Genomic DNA, 21,134 nt, shown 5'->3' with positions numbered 1-21,134 from the left:
CCATCCCAGACTTCAGAGACTACAAGCCACACATACTTTCTGTCTCCCTCCCAGTGGTCTTGAAGAAGCAAACCAATCTTGAGTTCAGCAGATGTAAGGAAATGGATTCTGCTAACATACACACAAGCTTGGAAGAGGATCCCAAGTCTCAAATGATACTGTAGCCCCTTTATTTCAGCCCTGTTGAGACCCTTAGCAGGGAAAACAGCTACTCTTTGCCCAGACTTCTGATCCATGGAAACAGATAATAAATTTGTGCTGTTAAAAAAAAAAAAAAAAATACAACCCAGATTAATAATAATTGAATGTCCATTTCCTAGGCTCCCTTTGTCCCATCCAGGTCATGCTGATGGAAGTTGAAAAGACTAGTTCACAAACTACAATGAGAGTTTAACAGATTGGGAACTCATACAGCTGAAGAATATGAGTAATCCTTATAGAACATCCCACCACCTCCACGATAGTGACAAAATAAAATTTAAAACTCAGAGGATATTCTTGCTACAAAAAGAGTAGACACATTTCCCACTTCAGGAGATACAATAAAAATTACCCAATAATAATAGTGGTTAGCAATTTGAATTTTATGGGCATTCTGAAATATTAATGGAGATATTTCCTATGTTTTGTTCAGCATTTGGAAACAAACAAAAGTCACAAAGAAGTAATGGATAGTAAAAATCAATTAGAATTCTTCCTCAAGTATCACTCATGAATTGCTATACATACTCTAATTCTCAAGTGAGGAAACTTTTAATTATAATATGGTGTTGCATGTTTACTGTGAATGAAATTCAGCATATGCTGAAAATGAGGATTAAAAGCAACCGTATTAAATGATTTATCAAGAAGATATCAGGTAACCGCAAGAGGGCTGCAAAAGCTTTAAGGGAGTATGATGTATCATTCATACATAATGAAGTAGTGAGACTCTTGAAGATTATCTTGCTTGATTCTGTTATACTTCATGATTTGCCTATGAATTAAGCATCTACTTACTATGTCCCTTTTAGCAGATAGATAAAATGTGGGCAAAAATCCTTAGGTTTTATCCATTCTCAAAGGAGAAATAAATTTTGACAATTACTTCCTGTTATGAAACTGAATTCTGATAAAGAAGAATAATACAATGTTTCAAAATTTAAGAGCTCATTCCTGGAATCAATGAGCTTTGAATATTAAGTAAAGGCAAAAAATGTCAAGCTGTGGCCCCAGAGCTGGCCTTCTGTCAGGGGCCAACAAGAGCAGCAAAGCAGACTATCAGCTGGGGTGCTGTGGATGATCCAGACTCATGGCGCAACTCACCGGAATTTTCTGTATCTGACCCCAACTATTATCTTGATATAGACAGGAGAGTAGATCACTTAAATCAAATGTACATTTCTGGGCATAATTTATTATGATTAATGCAATTATCATAAGAAGGCAAATAAAATAACTACAAAATACACTCAAAACTTGGAGAGAAAACTCTGCTATCATACAAATCCTTGATAACATCAGAAATTTCATGCCTGAGGAAATGAATGTTCTGATGATGGTTTAAGATGATCATTAACACAACAAAACAATACTAATGTCAAAAGCATAAAGGAAAAATATATATATTGCTGACAGGGCGACGCAGGAATGAGACACGGACACAAAGCTAAGTATCCAGGGAGCAGAGGGCCCACTTGCCTTTTGGGCTAAGTGGACGATAATGCCGAGTTGCTCCAGCTATTTATTAGAGCAGATCACGTGCATATGCTAAAGATCCTCAGGCTCGGGAGAGCCCACCAGATACCTACGTTCACATCAGGTGCATTTACATCAGATGTGTACATCTTGTTTACATCAGGAACGTCATAGTCACAAGTTACATCAGGTGTTTACAGAAGCGTCATCATCATAGTCACAAGACACATCTCCACAGGGTGGGCCTGCATGGCATTCTATGCAGGCCTGCGGCTCAGCATTCTAAGCCACCACCCTAGATATGCCTCAGGCAGCATGGAAGGCTCAGTTTCCCACATATATAGAGCTTAAAGACTTGTTACCATCTATAAACTTGGCTTTAAGTACAATTGACAGGGTTGAATATTTCTGCCCAGTCCATGCTTTTATATAAGGATAGGTCCCTGGTAATTAAAAATGTTGGACTGTCAAACATATGATAACAAACTTTGTGAAAGTCCTAAATTCAGGTAACTTCTTAGATTTGGAGAGCCATTTCAACTCTCAACCCTCTCATTTAAGCCTCATGATAACCATGTAGGAAGGCAAAGGACCCATGTTTTTCTTTCCACATTCTACCATCTGATGACATGATTGGTGCAATACCATGGTTGTATTAAAACAGACATTGGCCTGAAAGGCAAAGAGAGACAGACCTGCCACAACATTGACCAACTCCCCAGCAGGAACAGACAGCAGGAAGAGGTCTTAGACGACTTAGGCAGAGGTAGCAGTCTACCTGAGTTACAATGACTTCCCATCCAGGACAGGCAGAATTCAAAAATTGCCCCCAAGATTCTTGGCCCCTGGTTTACACACACCTTTTCCCAGTTATTCAATCAAATACTGATCTGGTACTGCTGTGAAGGGATTGTGCCAATTTGATTAAGGTCCCAAATTAATCATGTGGCTCTTTTGAAAGCAGAGAATTTTCTATTGCAGGTGGCAGAGGGAGCAGTCAGTGAGTTGAAGCACAAGGTGGGTTGACACATGGGAAGTTCTCCGCTGCTGGCTTGAAGATGACAGGGACAACATAGCGAGGAATGTGTGGCCCCAGCTGACAGCCAGCAAGAATGCGGAGAATTCAGTCCTACAACCACAACAAACTGAATTCCGTCAACAACCTGAATGAGCTTGGAAGAGGATCCAGGCATCAGATGAGACAGCTCCTGCTGACACTTCCTATCAGCCATATGAAACTCTGAACAGGGAACTCAACCATGCCAGGCCAGGCTCCTGACCCATGAAAACTGTGATATAATGCATTTATATTTTTCTAAGACTCTAAGTTTGTGGTAACACAACAATAGTAAACCAAGAAACCATCATTTGGAAGGATCATGGAAAAGAAGGCAGAATGACCCTCAGTGAGGGCTGTGAGCTGAGGGCCCTAGTGCCAGAAAGGCAGTCCCAAAGGAAGAACTACAGCAGGCAGAGTACTCAGGCAGAGAAAAGGAAGGTGAGATCCAAGCAGAAGTTAAATCCTCTCAATGCATCAGTGCAAAAGCAGGGAATTCTGAGATTCTGGGATTACAGAAGCACCCAAAGGGAACAGCTAGTACACTAGATCTCAAGTCTATTTGACTATGAGCATCTAAGGAAATGCAGTAGGAAAGTAAAGACAGGACATGATGGGAACTCAGCAGTGAGAGAAATCTGGCAGACCTGACCCTGGCTGCAGGGTCCGTCCATCAGTGGATTCAGCTACAATGGGACTACAAGAGCAGAGACGGGAACCGAGAGGTCTCAGTTCTAGTTCTAAACCTCACTGTATGATTTCACTGGATTCCTAAATCCTCTTAAGAAAAGATAGAAAAGAAAAGGACAGATAACTAAACTACTTCTAGTTCTAACACTCTATGTTGCTAAAACCAGAGATTAAGGGTTCTGGTGGATGTGTACCCCTCCATTACTACTTGTTATGCATCAAAATTACTATTTTAGTTTAAGGGCCAAAAAAGGTAAAAGAAAACAATTACTACCAGAAATTAAGTGGAGAAAGCCAAGATTTGTATAATGAGCAGAGACTTCTAGTGGAAGCGGAAAAGAAAGTGAAGGTGAGCATGACTCTTTATTTCATGAACTTTCATAATGGCTTTCTAGAAACCATCAGGTTTTGCACAGTATGTGAAAATAAAAAAACAACTAAAATGTTCAGTCCTATCTGCACGTGCACAGAGCTAAATAGATGCATAAGAAAGCCTCTCATGCAGCTCTCAAGATAATTTCATACTGGCAGAAATAATACCTGGACCAAAAGGTTATGCAGAATGTTTGAATTTAGGGTTAAAATAGCTGTTTTCAGACCAATACAAACTTTACAATATGTAGAATATTACAAATAAGTGAATGTCATTTGGGGATGCAGAGAACTGGTGTTGCCCTCAGGATGTCATGATTAAAACCCAGTTCAGAAAAATGGATGGGAATATTTGTTGGATAAATTTTTTAGTAATTCATTCTCTTAGTTCCAATGAATAAAACCAAAGTCTTAACACATTTTGCCTTTAACATTATAGGGGAAATAGTCCATGAGAATAAGTGCTTTCTTTTCTGAGAATTGTTTCCTGTTACCTTTTTGCATTTGCAGCTCTCTTAGGACCAGTTTCATCGTAAGTCATGATACAGAAGTAGTGCTCCTGTTGGGATTCCTTTAAAAGAGTCCAGATGGTACTCTCAATCAATAAGTGTTATTACCAGCTTTCAAGAAGAAAGATTTTATTCTTCTTTTTTCTTTCCTATTATAAGCAACTAACCCTTTCGTTTAAGTCAGTATCTGAAGTTCACCAAACTTCACTTTCTACCCCTGAAAATATCATTCAATTCTTTACTCATAAAAAATAGGACATAGACATGAGATATTCCTGACATGAGATAACGGGTTGGTTATTAAGGAAGCTCCAAATTTTTTGGAAGGGGCAACAACATTTATCACCACTTTTAATTAGAACTAGCAAGCTGCTCACTGGAGTGAATTTGTATTCCAGAAGATAAAAATATAGACCTCTTTCAGTTGGCTCAAAAGTTCCATCTTTTAGGTCCTACAAGAAGCAGGATCTTAACAAATTTTGAAAAGTAACAGGTTTATAAAAAACAAAAACAATTTACAACCAAGAAGAAAAAGGAAAAGAAAAGAAAGGAGAAATAAGGATTTTTAAAGGTCCTAAATGGTAAAGAACAGGTGGATAGTATGGTATGGACATGGTTACATAATTCACAGTTTCTAAAATATCTATATGAAATTAATGTAAATGGGGCAAATTTAAGACAGGCTTTGATAAGTTATACTGGCACTGTCCCTAGATTAAGCCAAATACAAAATCAGAATGCTTGCTATGTTTAACTTTTATCTATGTTTCTATGGCTAGAAGCCCCTCACCCTGACAAGTCATGATGATTTTAAACAGAATTTTTAATTCAAGAAGAATGTTATAATATTATGTCTCCACATTTTTTTCCAGGGTTGATAAAATATTGAGGACAGGAAGTGGGGAATGGGGTTTGAGGTAAGCACTGGCTCTGTTGGTAAAATTCTGCCTGCACTAGAGGCCCTTTATTTGTATACTAAATATAGTACTAGAAAAATGACATAAACATTTATTCAGGGAAAAAAGACTTGAATATTAACAGAAGAGCTAACGGTTTTTGAAGCCAGCTACAACCAAAGCAGAACAAATCTTTCTCTGGTAGAAATCACAACTGCCTATCAGCAATTAGAAAAACAATATTGGTGACCTTGAATCAGCCTTAAAGGTCTTTGTGCACAATTACATTATCAGCTTTAAGAATTTTCAGTTGCTACCTCAGCCACCAATTCAATAAATACAGAGTTGATCAGTAATGGGAAGACAGTTATTTTAACAGCTTTCACTGAGAAAGACATTTGAGAATATAAACATTATACCAGCATTTTCCATATGCTAAAAATGACAGCTTCTTCAAATCCTGTTCAGCACACCTTAAACAAATCTAAGGTAGATAAACGACAGTAAAAATTCAAAATCAAATTCGGTCAAACCTTAAATGATTTACATATATTATTTCTGAAATTCTGGGAAATCAACAAGTTAAAATATTTTCAGATCTGGAAAACTTTTCCTTTCTTCTTTTTCTCTTTTTTTTTTTTTTGATTCAATATGACAATTTAAGGTCAAGTCCTGAAACATTTTTTTTCTCATTCTGAGTATATAATTACACTTCCTCTTACTGTATCTTAAAGATAACAACTAGCAACAGTAGAGAAATCCAATCAAAAAAGAACCCTTGCATGTACTTATTGTAATTAAGAGAGTCAATATCTATTGCCATCAGTCAGGTATCATAGCAACCTTGTATTCCTGGAAACTGCCAGAAACCTCTTCCAAACCAGCAAGACTCTGCTATAGGAAAACCTATGACAACATCAGGGACCTTACTGGCTGTCAGTATCTGTGGGTGTTGCTATGGGCACAGCCACAAAGAACCCTGCCATCTATACAAAAAGGTAGATACAGAGAAGATAGGAAGGACACACAAGAAAAATTGATAAGAAAAGAAAAAAGAAGAAATAACTGCACTGGCAAATACAATAGGTACACAAGTTTGAGTCCATGTTTTACACTGCTTCTTTTCTACATAGGTTAGAGAATCTGAATGCAACTTAACTGTAAATGTGACTAAACATGAACCAGGGAGTGGAAATAATATCCTAAAACTCTGCACTTGTACCATCCATCACAAGTCCTAATTTGAAACTTAAAGTGAATCACACTTAAAATAATATTTAAACTTCCACTTATAAACCCTTGATAGTCCTTTATAAATCCACAGAAGAGAAAAGAACAGGTTACTATGAACAAAAACCCAATATTGATTTTTGGTGGTGCAGTAAAGCATCTCCATTCTATTTGGCTGCTGTCAAAGCCACTCTTTAACAGCTGGAGTCAAATTGCACTATTTACAGCAAGAGCCCTTGTCAAGTGGACCATAAGTATCCTAACAATACACTATTCAAATGGCACTTTGCCACACAAATTGCTGACTTGATGAATAACCTATGTCAATGACTAAGGCCAATATAAAAGTTTCGTTTTTATGAGAGGTTTTACATTCACACATTAAGTAAGCTTTCTTTGAAGAACTATTAAGCTTATATATTTCGGGCCTTTGGATGCTGAAAATAATTAAAACCTGTTTAAATACATCAAGGGAAGTTGACAACATTAATATGGATCTGGTGTTAACTACATTTGTCACACGAGTCTGAACAGTGCCCTTCTGTTGCTGGCACTCCCCGCCGGCACGTGCAGCACAATGTGGGACTTAAACCAGCCGCACACCGTGAAATACGAGCATTCTCCTTTTGTGCCTCTGATTTACATGGCCATCAAATGTTTAGATACATGCATGGCTTTGAAGTCCTGTGAGGAAATGCAGAGCTGCTTCTGTGTGTAAGGCAGACAGCTGGAGCCATTTAAGTGTCCATTCCTACTTTTCACAGTTTTGAAACAAAGCTGTGATATGCTTTTCATAGTTTTTCTCACCATGGAGGTAACTTTTTATCAAAAAAGTTTAAACTCACGCAACAAAGCGAGAAAAGGGACATTCTTAACAAAGCAGCTATAAATAAGGTATTAATAGAGTATAATGAAATTCTTTTCATTTAAAAAATTATATTATCAGATGCTTATGAGAAATGATTATTCAATATCAAAAACTTGCATCACTTCACATGTGTTCAAAAGAGCAAATTGCTTTTTATGTTTCTCTGCTAGGCCATCCTACTAGGACAGGTGTTACTGGTTAGGCACTAGAGTTGGGATTCAACTAGATCAAAACACATAAAACACTAATCCAATGCTTATGGAGAGGAAAATATATACTTTAAGTGCCTTCATGTTTAATAACAAAAATCTATTTTCTTTTAAAATTATACAAAATTGATGCAAAATACTGTCCACACTAGAAAACATTATATGCTGTTCATTACATTAAAAAGAATATACCAAGAATTGGCATTCTATATTAAGAATTTATCTTACATGATGCAATTAATTGTTTTCAAATAAATATTATGTGTTCTTCTCTGTGGTGACACAATTTTTGATAATGAAATGGTTATTGTTTGTGTATCATAAAATATAAAATAACTTTTTGTTCTGAAAAGTTAATAGGTAATAGCAGGATCCAGTTTTTTATTGGTAGCCTATCAGTGCATCATCTGTGCTTTATGAGAAGTAGCAGGATAAAGCTCTAATAAGATTTTTCAGCAAATGGCACTAAACAGACAAAATCCTAAGGTTAACTAAAGATTAAAAAAAATACAACCACATTTCTAGAAAGCTCAACTGGAATTTAAATGCATTCTTGATTTATAATCAATTTTATGTTTAGATAAAGATGCATATATATGTGCTTTATTAAAGAAAGGTTCATTTAAATATCCCTTTTGAATTGGGTATATGTGCATATTTTTAGTCTACAAAGGGCAATTTTCCAAAAACATTTGAGTTCATGGTTTCTCTCATAGAATAGACTGGATACAAGGTGGACCTTGTATCAGAGCAGAGAAAGTCAGGACGCTGTTTTATTCAAAAATCCAGATAAGGTGAGCAAGGGGCAATGTTGGCTATTCCAGAGGACCCTCTAGATCAGAAAATGGCAAACTATAGCCAGAAGACCAAATCCAGTCTACTGCCTGTTTTTGTAAACAAAGTTTTATTGGAACACAGTCATAGTCATTTGTTTAAGTATTACCTTTGGCTGCTCCCGCAGAGAGCAACAGTGAAGAGCTGGCAGGCAAAGTCTAAAATACTTACCATGTGGTACTTTACAAAAAAGTTTGCTGATCCCTATCTAGTTCATCAGTGTCCAATATAAATATAATGCAAACCACATATGTAATTTTAAATTGCCCAATAGCTATATTTAAAAAATACAAAGATATTAGGTGAAATTGATTTTAGTAATATATTGTATTTAACATTATACAGCCAAAACTTTATCAATTTAAGCCATGGAACAAGCCACATTTCAAGTGTTCATATGGTTAATGGCTACTATATTAACCAGAACAGCTCTAAACAAGCAACAAGGGGCAGCTGTTAGGCACCCATTCCACAGAAAATCAGTTAAAATAAAAAAAAAAAAATTGAAGTTAAAAAAATTAAAAATCATTCCCAGGACATTTCAATGAGCCAAAATTGTGGCAGTTAAATTAACCCTCTTTATCGTTTTACTCATTTTGTAGACAAAAATCCAGAAAAAGAATTTAAAGTCAACCAACCAACCAACAAACCAAATAGGCTTTTTCTCCTTAAAATTTGAAGAAGCTACAAAAATTTCCATCATGTAGGATGATTTTAGAAGGTTGTTTACTTCCTACTTTGAAGCTAAATTCCTCCCTGCAATTTAAACAGGTTCTATCTTGTTTTATCCTCTGCAGATTCTGAGAAAAGCGGTTTCCCATCCTAATATGATATCGTATTCCTTTAAGTCCTTTAAGACTCTGGACCTTTCCGACTCCAAAGCTTTTTCTTTGTCTAGCTGCACAAATGCAACTCCTCTAGCATTTCAAATTAGACATATTTTCAAAATGTTCTGCTGTATTTGTTGTTCCCTTTAAAACATTTTCCAAAATCTATATGCTCTCTTCAAATGCAGGATAGAAAAGTTAACACGGCATTCTAATAATGTCCAAATATCACCAAAACCAAAGAGCTCACTGTACAGATCTTACATGCTATTCTTCCATTTAAATCATTCACTTTATGTTGGAGATATTTCACTTGTTTCTCACTAAAATACTCACATTTAAAAAAAAAAAAAATCCTGAGCCAGACCAAAAAAAAAAGAAAGAAAAATATTGTATGATATCACTTATATGAAATACCTAGAATAAGCAAATTTCATAGATTCAGATAGTAGATTACAAGTTATGAGGGACCAGGGGAGTTGGGGGAGGGGAAGAGGGAGTATTATTTAATAGATGCAGAGTTTCTGTGTGAAATGATGAAAAAGTGGGGTAATGGATATTGGTGATGGAAACACAATACTGTGAATCCAATTATTAGCACTGAATTGTATACTTGAAAATAGTTAAGATGGGTAATTTTGAGTTGTATATATATATATTACTATAATAAGTTTTTTAAAATACTGAAATGTAAAGGTAACCTTAAACAGATCTAAATTTCAGAAACTTACTGTCCCTCATTTTTTCCCACCCACAAAACTGTTGATTCAAATGCTCTTCTTTAAAACTGATGTTTTTCCTCATGTAAACTCATTTGGAATTTTACTATATTTATATTAAAGTGATGGAGAACTTATAAGCTCTTGAAATTTTATGCTTATCAAATAAGTAAATAGGAGGCTAAGATTAAACAATGTGAAAAGTAACAAATGTATGGTATGCAATGGAAATATCTAGCCCATGGTTGAAGAAGATACAATAGGAGCCACACAAATAAAAATAGCTATAGTTAACACTAAGGTAAATATCAATAGAAGTACAGTATTTAGAACAATGGAGGTGATAGTCCTGTTTAATTCAGTTCCTCTCTAAGTAGAGAGTGAAGGATTAGAAATTGTAGTTATCTAAAATAAAAGGCAGCAGCTAGAAAATAAAGTTGGAATGAGACTAAAAGGAGGAAAAAAAGACCTTTGACATTTTATTGCTTCCAGAGTCAAGAAAACAAACAAACAAACAAACAAAAACTATACAGGTAGAAAATGAAATCTATATGTACTACTAGCACTACCCAAAAGGTAGCTTTGAGTTCCTTCAAGAAGCTGAAAGAAACAGCCATCAGCTTACCTTCTGGGAATTAAAGTGTAAAACGTGACGAATTAAGATTTGCTCCTGCAGACCCTTTTAAATGCATGAGTCAAGAGACATTCCCAAGGTCTCATCTAATATTCTAACATATAATTTCCACCATAAAATGTGTACTGTATTATAGAGCACAACAAAGCCACATTAAGATGCGGATGCTAGGCAGTCAGTGGGCTTACTTATCAGCCTTTACTTCAAATTTATAAGATGTGAATTTGATTCACTTTCCTGCCTTGGGAGATGAGGACCTTATCACTTTCATGTTCACCTGTGAATGGTAAAGTTTCATTATAGCTATATAATTGCCTGTAAAAGACATGATCTCTTTCAAGTTAAAAACACAAAGAACAGGTTTTGGAAATTTAAAAACAATTTGACTAAATGAGGGAAGCAAACAAAAGCTATAGTCTAATTGATGATTTTTACATCTGAAGGAGGCAAGTATAAACAAAAGTGGGTGTTCGAAATGGAGTCTTAAAAAGAGATATCCAAAATTCAGGAATTTTTCCATATGTATCAGTTTGACCACGTAGATGGTACCCCAATGGGAAGTGATGACTGCATTAAATTCACAGAGTTCAATGATGTAAGCTCATCCAATGAATCACCCCTGGCTCTGATTCCATGTCCAGCAAGAAAACTTCTGTTACAATGCGTCCCTCCTTCTGTAATTTTGTTACAAGGAGAATGTGTTCAGCAATTGACAAAATTCCAGTTACACATATCATAGTAAACTAAAGAATTGTTCTGTTTTATATATTTATTTCTTAGGGATTTGGTTAGTGTGACTCAGTTCTCAAAAGATGGAAGACCCTGGTGTTCTAGTTTCCCAGCTGCTAAAACAGGTAACATACAATGGTTTGGCTTAACAACAAGAATTTTTGGCTTACGATTTCAGACGCTAGAAGTTTCTTCTTCCTGGGGTCAGTGTATCTTTCTGGCTGGCTGACCACCTTTGGAGTTTCTTGGCTTTTCTGTCATATGGTAATGCACATGGCAATGTTGAACTCCTCGGGGTTCCGCTGACTTACAGCTTCTGGTTGCTCCCTGCGGCTTCTCTCTGACTCTAACTCCACCTGTAAAGGATTCCACTAATCCGGAATAAAGCCCACCCTCATGCCGTTGGGCCACACCTTTACTGAAGTAACATCTTGAGATCTCATTTACAAAGAGTCCACATCTGCCATGCTGGGGACCAAGACCAAGAACATGTCCAAACTGAGGTATGCAATTCAACCTACCACACCTGGCCTCACTGATCAAAATCTAAATCAGGTCTCTAAACTTAAAAGATGAAGATCATGCAGGGATGCCCCTGTTCTCAACTGTTACTCTGAGGCTTGGCTCAAGCAGTCACCTCGTCTTTCTTGATGGTGGCTCATCCTTTTCTCTCTAACTATAAAATGTATACGTGAGATAAAACAAGGTCTTATGTAAAATCCTTATTAATGGTATTTTAACAGTCCTGATAATATCATTACAATAATGGAAAATATTAACAATATGTAATTGAAAATCAGTTCTACTTTGACTCAAAACCATACTCCTGGAAATATATCCTATTAAATAATCCTGAATATGAAAATGACCTTAGGGTCATAAATATGTTATTCATAAAAGTGAAGCATTAAAAACAACCCATATATTGAGACATAGGAACATAATTTAGATAAACAATAGTATATGCAAGAAATTGAAACAGCCATTAAAAATAACATTTACATATTAGATAATATGAAAAAATGCTCACATGAAAAAAGGTATGTTAAGCATGTGCATATAAACGGCATAGTTACAACATGATGAAGGGATAACTTGGAAGAACAGAAGACAAAAAGATGGAAAAGAATCCCTTAAAGAAATCAGATTAAATTACTGTATCATGTTTGGAACTGAAAAATAATAAAGCTAGTACAAGTTTCTGCTGAGATGGCTGAGTTGGTTTATGAGGATACAGGCAAACTCCATCACTGTGTATTAATGGAGGCTTGTAATCCAAAAGAGCTGGTGGTCCCATAGAAGCTAAGTATATCGAGAGATAAAAATTGTCCACACGATGATCCAGTTCCTCCAAAAACTGTTCTGCTTATTTGTCATAAGCATTTTAAAAAGAGATCAAATGCCCTCAACTGCAAAATAAAAATGGATCCAAACTAAAGAATATAGTTTCTTCCTCCTCATTGGAAAACCATTTAGAATTCAAGAGATAAAACAAAATTGGCTCGATTTTGATAAGCCAAAACCTGTCTTGTCCAAAAGAATGCTATAAAATAATAGACACTCAAGAAGTTATCCCAATTCTCCAAGATTACTTGGAAGATATACCTGGCAAATGCAATCACTTCTGAGTCCTTGTTTGTCTGCTGATATTTAAGTACCATTTTATTATGAAGGCATAGTAATTCTTATTAGTGTGGATCAAGTTCTTTGTGAACAGCAGCCTGATTTGAACTTACCTTACTTGAAGACTCTACCTGTGGATCAGGACAAGGTATTGGCCCAAGTTGGGAAGAGCTGGAGGATCTCTGTTCTACATTTTTGTGCTTATGTGGCTCTGAGGCAACTGGAAGTACAGGCTCAGACCTTAGAAGCTGTGAATCATCACAATTAAGAATAATTCTTGCTCTTTCTCCAGTTTCATGTCTTTCCAAGGCGCCTTGAAAACAAGATTAAAAATAAAAACATATGCAAAATATTTATCCCAACAGAATAAGACAAAACAAAACACTTTTAACAGATGAATCAAAATTCTTTAAGTGGTTATGCCTTACTACATTCTTGCAACCAAAGAATGGCTGGGAGCTTTCAACTATTTAAACAATCCTCTTACAAAGGTTAAAATTATGGACTTGGAAATCTCATCTTCCTCTCTGTGCTTTTTCAACCACTGAAATCAAAAGGACATTCAATAGTCTTTAACAGTAAAATCTTTTACTTATTATACAGTATGCAAGTGATCAATAACAAACAACTATGGAATATTTTAGTGCTGACCCCTAGTGTCTCAACTCACAAACAACAGATAATTTACAGTCTTTTGCTTGGGTTCCTAGGCTTAAAATGTTTCTCTTAATAAAATGTACTTTAAATAAGTAGGGCAAGTAAGAATACAGATGCTTCAGATGGCCACCTCCCTTCCCCAAGTGCCACCAGGGCTGCAGGAATGCAGGCTAACTTCGTTCATTACTGTTACTGCTGTTGCTAGATTTCTTACATTACAAGAAGAAAAAAAATCCTTTGCACTCTTCTCTGTCATTCTTCCACAGTTTCAGAATTTAGAGGTGCTGAGATGTTCAATTTAAAGATAAAAGGAACAAATATGAAAAAGAGTAAAAGTAATTCGCAAATAGTTAAGTGTTTTTATAAAACATAATGCCATAGCTCAGTGAAATCTCAATAAATATGAATTAATTATGACCAATGTCTCATATCAGTGATGAGTAATGTACATGATTTATACTATGTTAAATATATAACATATTCTGCTGAGTAAAGATGCTAAGAAAAATTAACTTGACATACAGATTTCATTTAATATCATTCCTTTCCTGCCAATGAGACAGTAGCTATACTATGGTTAAGAAAAGAAGATAATTAATTATCTGATAATAGAAAGAAATTACCAATTTAAAGCAATTCTTTTGATAAAATTAGGAAATAGAAATAATTTTGTAAAACCATGTCTCTTAGGCAGAAGAAAAATATAGATAGGTAGGTAAATAGAAAAATATAGATAGGTTGGTCTAAATAGAGAGAGAGAGACTGGAAGATTATAAATATCCAATCCTTTCTCATTTCTCCTCCTCTCTTCCATATCCTTTTACAGCAACTAAACTAGCATTAGTTGGTACTTTGGATTCCAAATCAGTATAAGTTTAAAATACTAGGCAGAACATGAGTCTCTAATCTCTTAACAATGATATTTTTTCATTGTAACATTTCTACATTCACAAATAAACATCTCTAACACATGAAACTTATAAACATGTTATTCTTCTAAGCTTTCCCTTTCCACCAAGATTGATATATCTTCAATCAATGGAAATGACTACAACATCAAGAAAAAGCCTTCATCTCAAGGATGGCAACAGGAAAAGAATTTTGCAAACAAAAGAATAGTTATTATTGACACCTAAAAACAACAGCATTCCAGAACTTGTAACTGTGGCACCTGATAAAATTCATTGTCTTTCTGAGAAATCTCCCTTTGAATATGATAGCACCATGGATATTTTCTTCTCACAGGTTTTCTGTGGTACCTTCAACTGTAAAATGTGAACAATATTTTGAAAATTCTTGCAAAAGAGTTTATTGCAGTTTAACACATATTCTTATGTGCCTTATACTACATATTCCATGTTTTATTCTATACCTAATGTCTTACACAAAAAGAACTACTTCACAGATTTTGCTATCCCTCTTTTGATTCTCAGTAAGAATAGTATACCTATAAAGTTCAGCAACACTAATCCATTTCTGCTCATGCATAAGTAACTAGTCCGTGTGAGCATCTGCTCTCTGGTAGTCACTGGGACATATGCTAACAATGTACTAGTAAACAAGACAGGCCCAGTCTTCCTGGAGCTTACTTAAAATCAATGGCAGTGGAGAGGCAAGAAATACTTGAACACAAATTTCTTATAACACTCAAAGTAACACATAAGCTATTTCTACCCAAAACTAAAAATCTCCCATTCTAACAAAATGTTGGATGCGGTTTTGTGAACAATGTTTTCATCATGACGAATTATAAAATATTTGAGAAATAATTAGCCATTGTTTTTCGTCAAAGGAACTGGTTGAAACACAGATGTGACTTAAGTGATCAGAACCAATTTCTTCAAAAGTTATCATAGACAGACAAATATGTAAATTCTATATTCAAAACAATTAGTTCATTTTGCAATAAGTTCAGGGCAACAGCTTTTGGAAGCCCCTGGTCAAAACCCTGAGAGTGGCTAGAGATTCTTGTTTCTGCCAGTAATCAATTTATTGCTTTTCAGCTCCAGATTTGTCCTTCACTGCCTGCACTGTGAAAATGGACCTGGGCTCTTTTGCCAGCTGGTGTGATGCTCACCTTGATGGGTAGAGGGTTGCTGGAAAGACACAGCAGAAGGAAGAGTTCCTGCAGCCTGTTGCTGCAGCATGTTGCTGCAGCATGAGTGGCTTCCCCAGAAGATGATGCCTCTAGTACCTGGCTCCTACAGTGCACAGCAGTCAGTAGCACCTAACAGCCAGCAGATGCCCTTGGCACACTCTTCAGGTAATGCCATACCAGAGTGCTTCCAGAAAGACACCTCCCCATGATCAGCTTTCTTTGGCACCCTAGAGGGAATATTACTGGCAGGGTCCACTTGCACTGCCACAGCAGCTCCTCTGACATCTGGGAGCCACAGCCCTATCCTCTCCAGCAAGGTCAGAATCTTAGCCCTGGGAAAGGTCCTCTTTCTTGAGCACACTATCTCAGACCTAGGGGTAAGTGTCTACCCCTCATACTGCTATTCCTATATATTTAAAATTCTCTTTACTTCTTACTAGCCAATCCCTTGTTTTCAGTTCTTCGTTACAGTTAATAATCCTTTACTTTTTAAAATAGTGAGATTTCTTAAATCAGAAACAGTAACTAAGGAAGAAAATTAACAAAAACATACTTACTTACTTTGTTTTACCATCCAGTTCACAAGAGCCACAAAGATTAAATGTGATTTTCCAAGGTCCAGATTCAGTTATGTGGATAACTTCACTGAATTGGAGTGAAAAACTAAACTAACTATAACTAATTTGTCCTTGAAAGAAATAAAGTGTTTTAGTTTCCTGGCTGCTCAAGCAAATAGCATGCAATGGGGTGGCTTAAACATGGGAATATATTAGCTCACGATTTTGAGTCTAGGAGAAAGTCCAAACCAAGGTGTCATCCAAGTGATGCTTTCTTCCCGAAGACTGGCATTGTGGAGCTGGCTGCCCCCGATCCTCAGCCCTTGGCTCCTCTGTCACATGGCAATGCACACGGTGGCCTCTCCTGACCTCCCTGTCCTCTTCCAAGTTCCACTGAATTTCAGTGTCTTCTGTCTTAATTCATCCCACTTATGAATGACGCCAGACATAGGATTAAGACTCATTCTGACTGGGCTGGGCCACACCTTCACTGTAATAACCTCATCAAAAGGTCCTACTTACAATGGGTTCACACACCCAGGAATGGGTTAGGCTGAAGAACATGCTTTTCTGTAGTATGTACAGCTTCAAACTACCACACAAGGATGCATCATAAATAGCACTGGAATTGGTTAGTGAAGGAATGCTTGGCTCTTGGTAAATGATTTGAGAACAGAACTCATGGAAATTTTTCAGAGACTGTGTCATGGAGGGTGATGGCCGAGGCTCTTCATTTGTACAAAGTGTCCTTGGACCTGGTTGTGGTGAACAGGGGCCTCTCTGAAGAGGTCTGGGAGCCTATCGAGAGTTAGGGTGTGGTCTTCTGGAAGCTCGGGCCTGGAAGGTCTGCCTGGAATGGGATGAGTTGTGAGCCACCTTAAGGAAGGTAACTGGCAATTCCAACATGGTCAGTGGTAGCAAAACAAAACAGGTGTGGACTACGCTTCAATGAAGAACACATGGTACCCATGCTTGTTGGCTTGGACTCCAGCAAAAATGCATAGGATATTAACTTGCCACATTTTCTTGGATTTACCACCTATGAAAGTGGCCCTTACACAGAGTTATGATCCTTAAATGTGTCTTCTTTCCTGGGCTTGCCCCTTCCTCTCCCTTGGCTCTTGTTTTATTCTGAAATTGACAATTTCTTAATATTTTATGATGAAAAGGAACACAGGTGTGGGAAGGGAGGGACGAGATAAAGAGCTATCGAAACAGAGGTTTCAGATAGTCACACTTCTCGGTTCAGGGTACACCGCCATCCTTGGTCTTGGGTCTTTATATTAAGATTTCTCTGCTCAAATCATTGTCTTGTTTCTCTCTCCTGAATGGGACCTTGATGGATATACTATGATAAATCACTTCCAATGCAGAATGGCCTTTCAAATATATCCCTGAAGTTAACAGAATTTACATAACTTCAGGAATATATTTAAATTGTTAGAGGGACTATATAACATAAACATTAACCAAGTAGTGGAGGATATATGACCTCAAGGAAGATTTCCACTAGGGACTGCCTTTGCAACTCTAACAAGCTACCTTTTCCAAGAGACACAATAGTCACTGCTTTATGATATTAAAAAAAATAATAATAATAAAAACTGAAAGTTTACAAAATTGCTTTGATCCAACTCCAATTTCAGGAGAACTTTTGTTTTTTTCCCCCCAAAGTGAATTCAAGGACAATTTGAATTCTTTTTGCACAGTGCTACATCAAGAATATGAGTTAATGGACATTTCCTCTCTATTTGAACCAGACTGTACATGACAAGAAAAGATGTAGAGATATATGTGAGTTAAATATTATTGTAAGTTATAATACCATTTCCTCCCTCAAAGCAGATGCTATTTAAAAAGTGCCATATCTACCCAAAGCAAAATCTTTATTGTATAAAATGCTTTCTAGTAAATGTTTTGCATTTTTCCTATTACTCACTTTATTAAGATGAGTTTTGCTACAATTTGTTTTAATCTATACAATACTATAAAATGAATACACTAGAGAACGGAGCCAATCATAAGAAAAAAGATTAGAACAGTTAACATCCTGATAGAAGGTGAAGGAAAGCATCAGCAAGCACTTGAAGCAGTTAACACTGACCAAATGGCCAATTTCCCAAAAAGCAAGAGTACAGAAGCAAGCAGCAGCCCAGCTCCTCTTTGCAGAGACCAAGGGCCATAGCAACGATTTCACTCATGTGTCTTGTTTTCACTGCCAATTCAATATACCCCAAATCATACCTAAAACCAGAGCTTTATGAGGCCATTCGGAAACCTGTGTCTAGCTGTTGTCTTCTCTACCTGTCAAGCTGACAGCAAGAAGACATCACTGCATGGTGGTCAAGAACACACATTGTGAGTCCAGGCTACTCTATGTTCAAATCCTTGTTCTATCCTTATTAGTTGTGTGGCTTTGGGCAATTATTTAACCTTTCTGTGCCTCAGTTTTCTCATCTGTACAATGGGGAAAATAATAGTTCTGACCTCACAGGGTTACTAAGTGGGCTGAGTATATATTTGAAAAGTGTGTAGACATTTCTGGCACACATTGAGTGCTGTGCTACATACATGCTTTGTAAATAAATAAATAGCACCTTTCTCACCTCAGTGGCCTACTAATTAACCTTCCTAAAACTGCTGTCCTGGTAACAAGAGACTGCTGAGCCTTCCTTGAGCCCCTTGTGACACACAATAGGGGTTACTACTCAGCCCTTGTGAGAGCTTAACAAATGTCCTCCGTTCTGTGGCTCTGGAATCTGCCTAACGCCCTGGCCCAAGTTTCTTGGACGTAAGGTCAGTGTGGGCCTCCACTGCCTTCTCCTTAAGAGTTGTGTCTCCTCAATCACCTTTGCCTCTCAGGCTAGATTATAATCAAAATAAGGATAAGATTATATATTGGGCTTTTTAAAAAATCCTCCTCAGTAAACTAGCATGAGTCTGGCATCAAAGAATGCTAGATATTTTCTAATTCATTATATAACATCAGCAACCTGGCTAATAAATTTTTACAGTTGTGATTAAATTCAAACTCCTTGACCTGCAAGTCATATTCTTGCCCTGCTTATTTCTCCAGCTTTCTCTCATGTTATTTACCCCTTGTGCACTATCTCCCCTCGCTTACAAATTTGATCTTTTTTTCTTCAAGTTCCTTGAAAACAAATTCTTTCCTGCTAGCTCTATCCCATCCTTGAGGTATTAGCTTAAAATATGACTTCCTCAAAGAGGCTTTTCTAAAATAGATTTCCATCTCAGCTACTTTCCTTTTCTTTATAGCAGTTATCCCATTTGTAATTACTATATTTTGCTTGCTTAGATTCAAGGCTGCTTCCCTACCACATGTTAAACTCTTTGTGAGCAAGTGTGTATTCTTTGTGCTTGGTGCAAAGCAGGGCTCAATAAATGTGCACTAAATGAACAAATTAAATTGTTCCCTTTCCTTAAAGACAATGGAAGGAGGTTGCCATAAAAACATGAGAAGATTGAAGGTCTCAGTGTCACATGAATTATACCCGTTATAAACCTAGACCCTAGAGCACAGGAGGGGCCAATACTTGGAAAAGTAGCATAGACATGCCCAATACCTGTCCCAGCTCTCAGTTGTACTGCCAGGTTGTTCCTGATCTCCCCAAGAATTTTGGATTGGAAGCAGCAAGGCAAGTCCCTGAATGTGACAGGTTCACCTGTGTAGTAGCCATCTCTTGCCCAGTGGTCTAAGAATACATCAGTCTACAGAGACAAAAGAATAAAGAAAATGCACAGAGACACAGAGATAGGTGGTAGAGGGAGGGGGTAAGACAGAGAAAGTGAGAGGCAAGGAGGGTAGCCAGGAGAGAGGGAGAAGGAAGGAGGTACAAAAGGGAAGGAGAAGGAGGTAAAGAGCTGGAGATAGAAAGATAATAGACAGACACAGAGACAGAGAGAAAAGAAGATGAAGGAGGAGGAGAAATAGAAGAGAAGAGACCTTTCAATGTTCCAATTTCTATTTCTAGTCCCTTCCCATGGATTGGGTGTGTTATTGACACTGAAGCCTGCAATACATTCCTGGATCCTTACAATAAAAGCGTCTTTCTGATCCCGTCAACTTGACTTGGCTTCTAATGCTTGTTAGCTACCTAAAGGGCCCAAATTAAGACAGGAAAGAAGAATTGCTACTGCTGAAAGGCCAAGTTTGAGGACACCCACATAGAGAGGCAAAGTTAGCAGTTAAAGCATACAGAGTTCCAGACAGAGATCAGAATAGAAAGATAAAAGCTTAAGCATCATCAACAGGTAGGTGAAGATTAAATTTCAATGCAAGAGTGCTACTCCAAGAGAACTGGGAGTGAGATGAGCAAAGACTCTGCACCTAAAAAGAAAGGAAAGGAGAAAGATTCAGAGCCTATTGTAAATCAGTATGTTAATAAAATACAGCTGTATTTTAATGCATTAGGATTGTTGATATTTACAGGCACCTATACTTTTTTGCTCATTTGCTTGTTTTTCTTATAAATAGGGTCAATAATTACTTTGTGATGTGCCTGTTATAAAATCTGATTTTGAAGTCTTAAAGCAAGACACGCGGACTATGCAGGATACTGTCTTCAATTTTGTAGAAAAGCAAAACAGCATATAAAGAGAATATTTTTAGGTGATGAAATATGACTTATAGATGTCAATAGACCTGAAATTCTACATAAATAACAGGAGGAAAGAGCAAGTAGTAGTCTACACTTAATTCCCTTTCAAACAGCTAGCAGTTGTTCTTTAATTTTTGCTCCCTTGATTATATCCCTCTTACAAAATTTCCATATTTTTAATATTTGCTGTCTTCTGCCTAAATACTTGTTCAGCTACCCCTAATATATGCTCTCCAAAAAAAAAGATCACAGCTAGCCAATGGATGAATAGCTTTAAAACCCCCAGTCAGATAAAATTTCTTTCTACAAATGAATCCCTAAGTCTAGTA

The 21,134-nt window shown here is 36.8% G+C and overlaps 1 protein-coding gene across 5 annotated transcripts in view; it reads right to left on the bottom strand.

Moving 5' to 3' along the window:
- WDR72 (WD repeat domain 72) overlaps positions 1 to 21,134 on the bottom strand; it is a 237,577-nt gene that overhangs the window by 147,191 nt on the left and 69,252 nt on the right. For all 5 annotated transcript variants that reach the window (XM_037833922.1, XM_037833923.1, XM_037833924.1 and 2 more), the window contains one exon: positions 12,988 to 13,187. In XM_037833922.1, the coding sequence (XP_037689850.1) occupies positions 12,988 to 13,187 (200 nt within the window). The remainder of the gene's footprint in view (positions 1 to 12,987; positions 13,188 to 21,134) is intronic.

Source organism: Choloepus didactylus, chromosome 4, assembly GCF_015220235.1.
Source record: "Choloepus didactylus isolate mChoDid1 chromosome 4, mChoDid1.pri, whole genome shotgun sequence".
In the NCBI taxonomy this organism is placed as follows: domain Eukaryota; kingdom Metazoa; phylum Chordata; class Mammalia; order Pilosa; family Megalonychidae; genus Choloepus; species Choloepus didactylus.
Note: the sequence above shows the minus strand (reverse complement) of the source record. Positions and strands in the feature narration are given on the sequence as shown.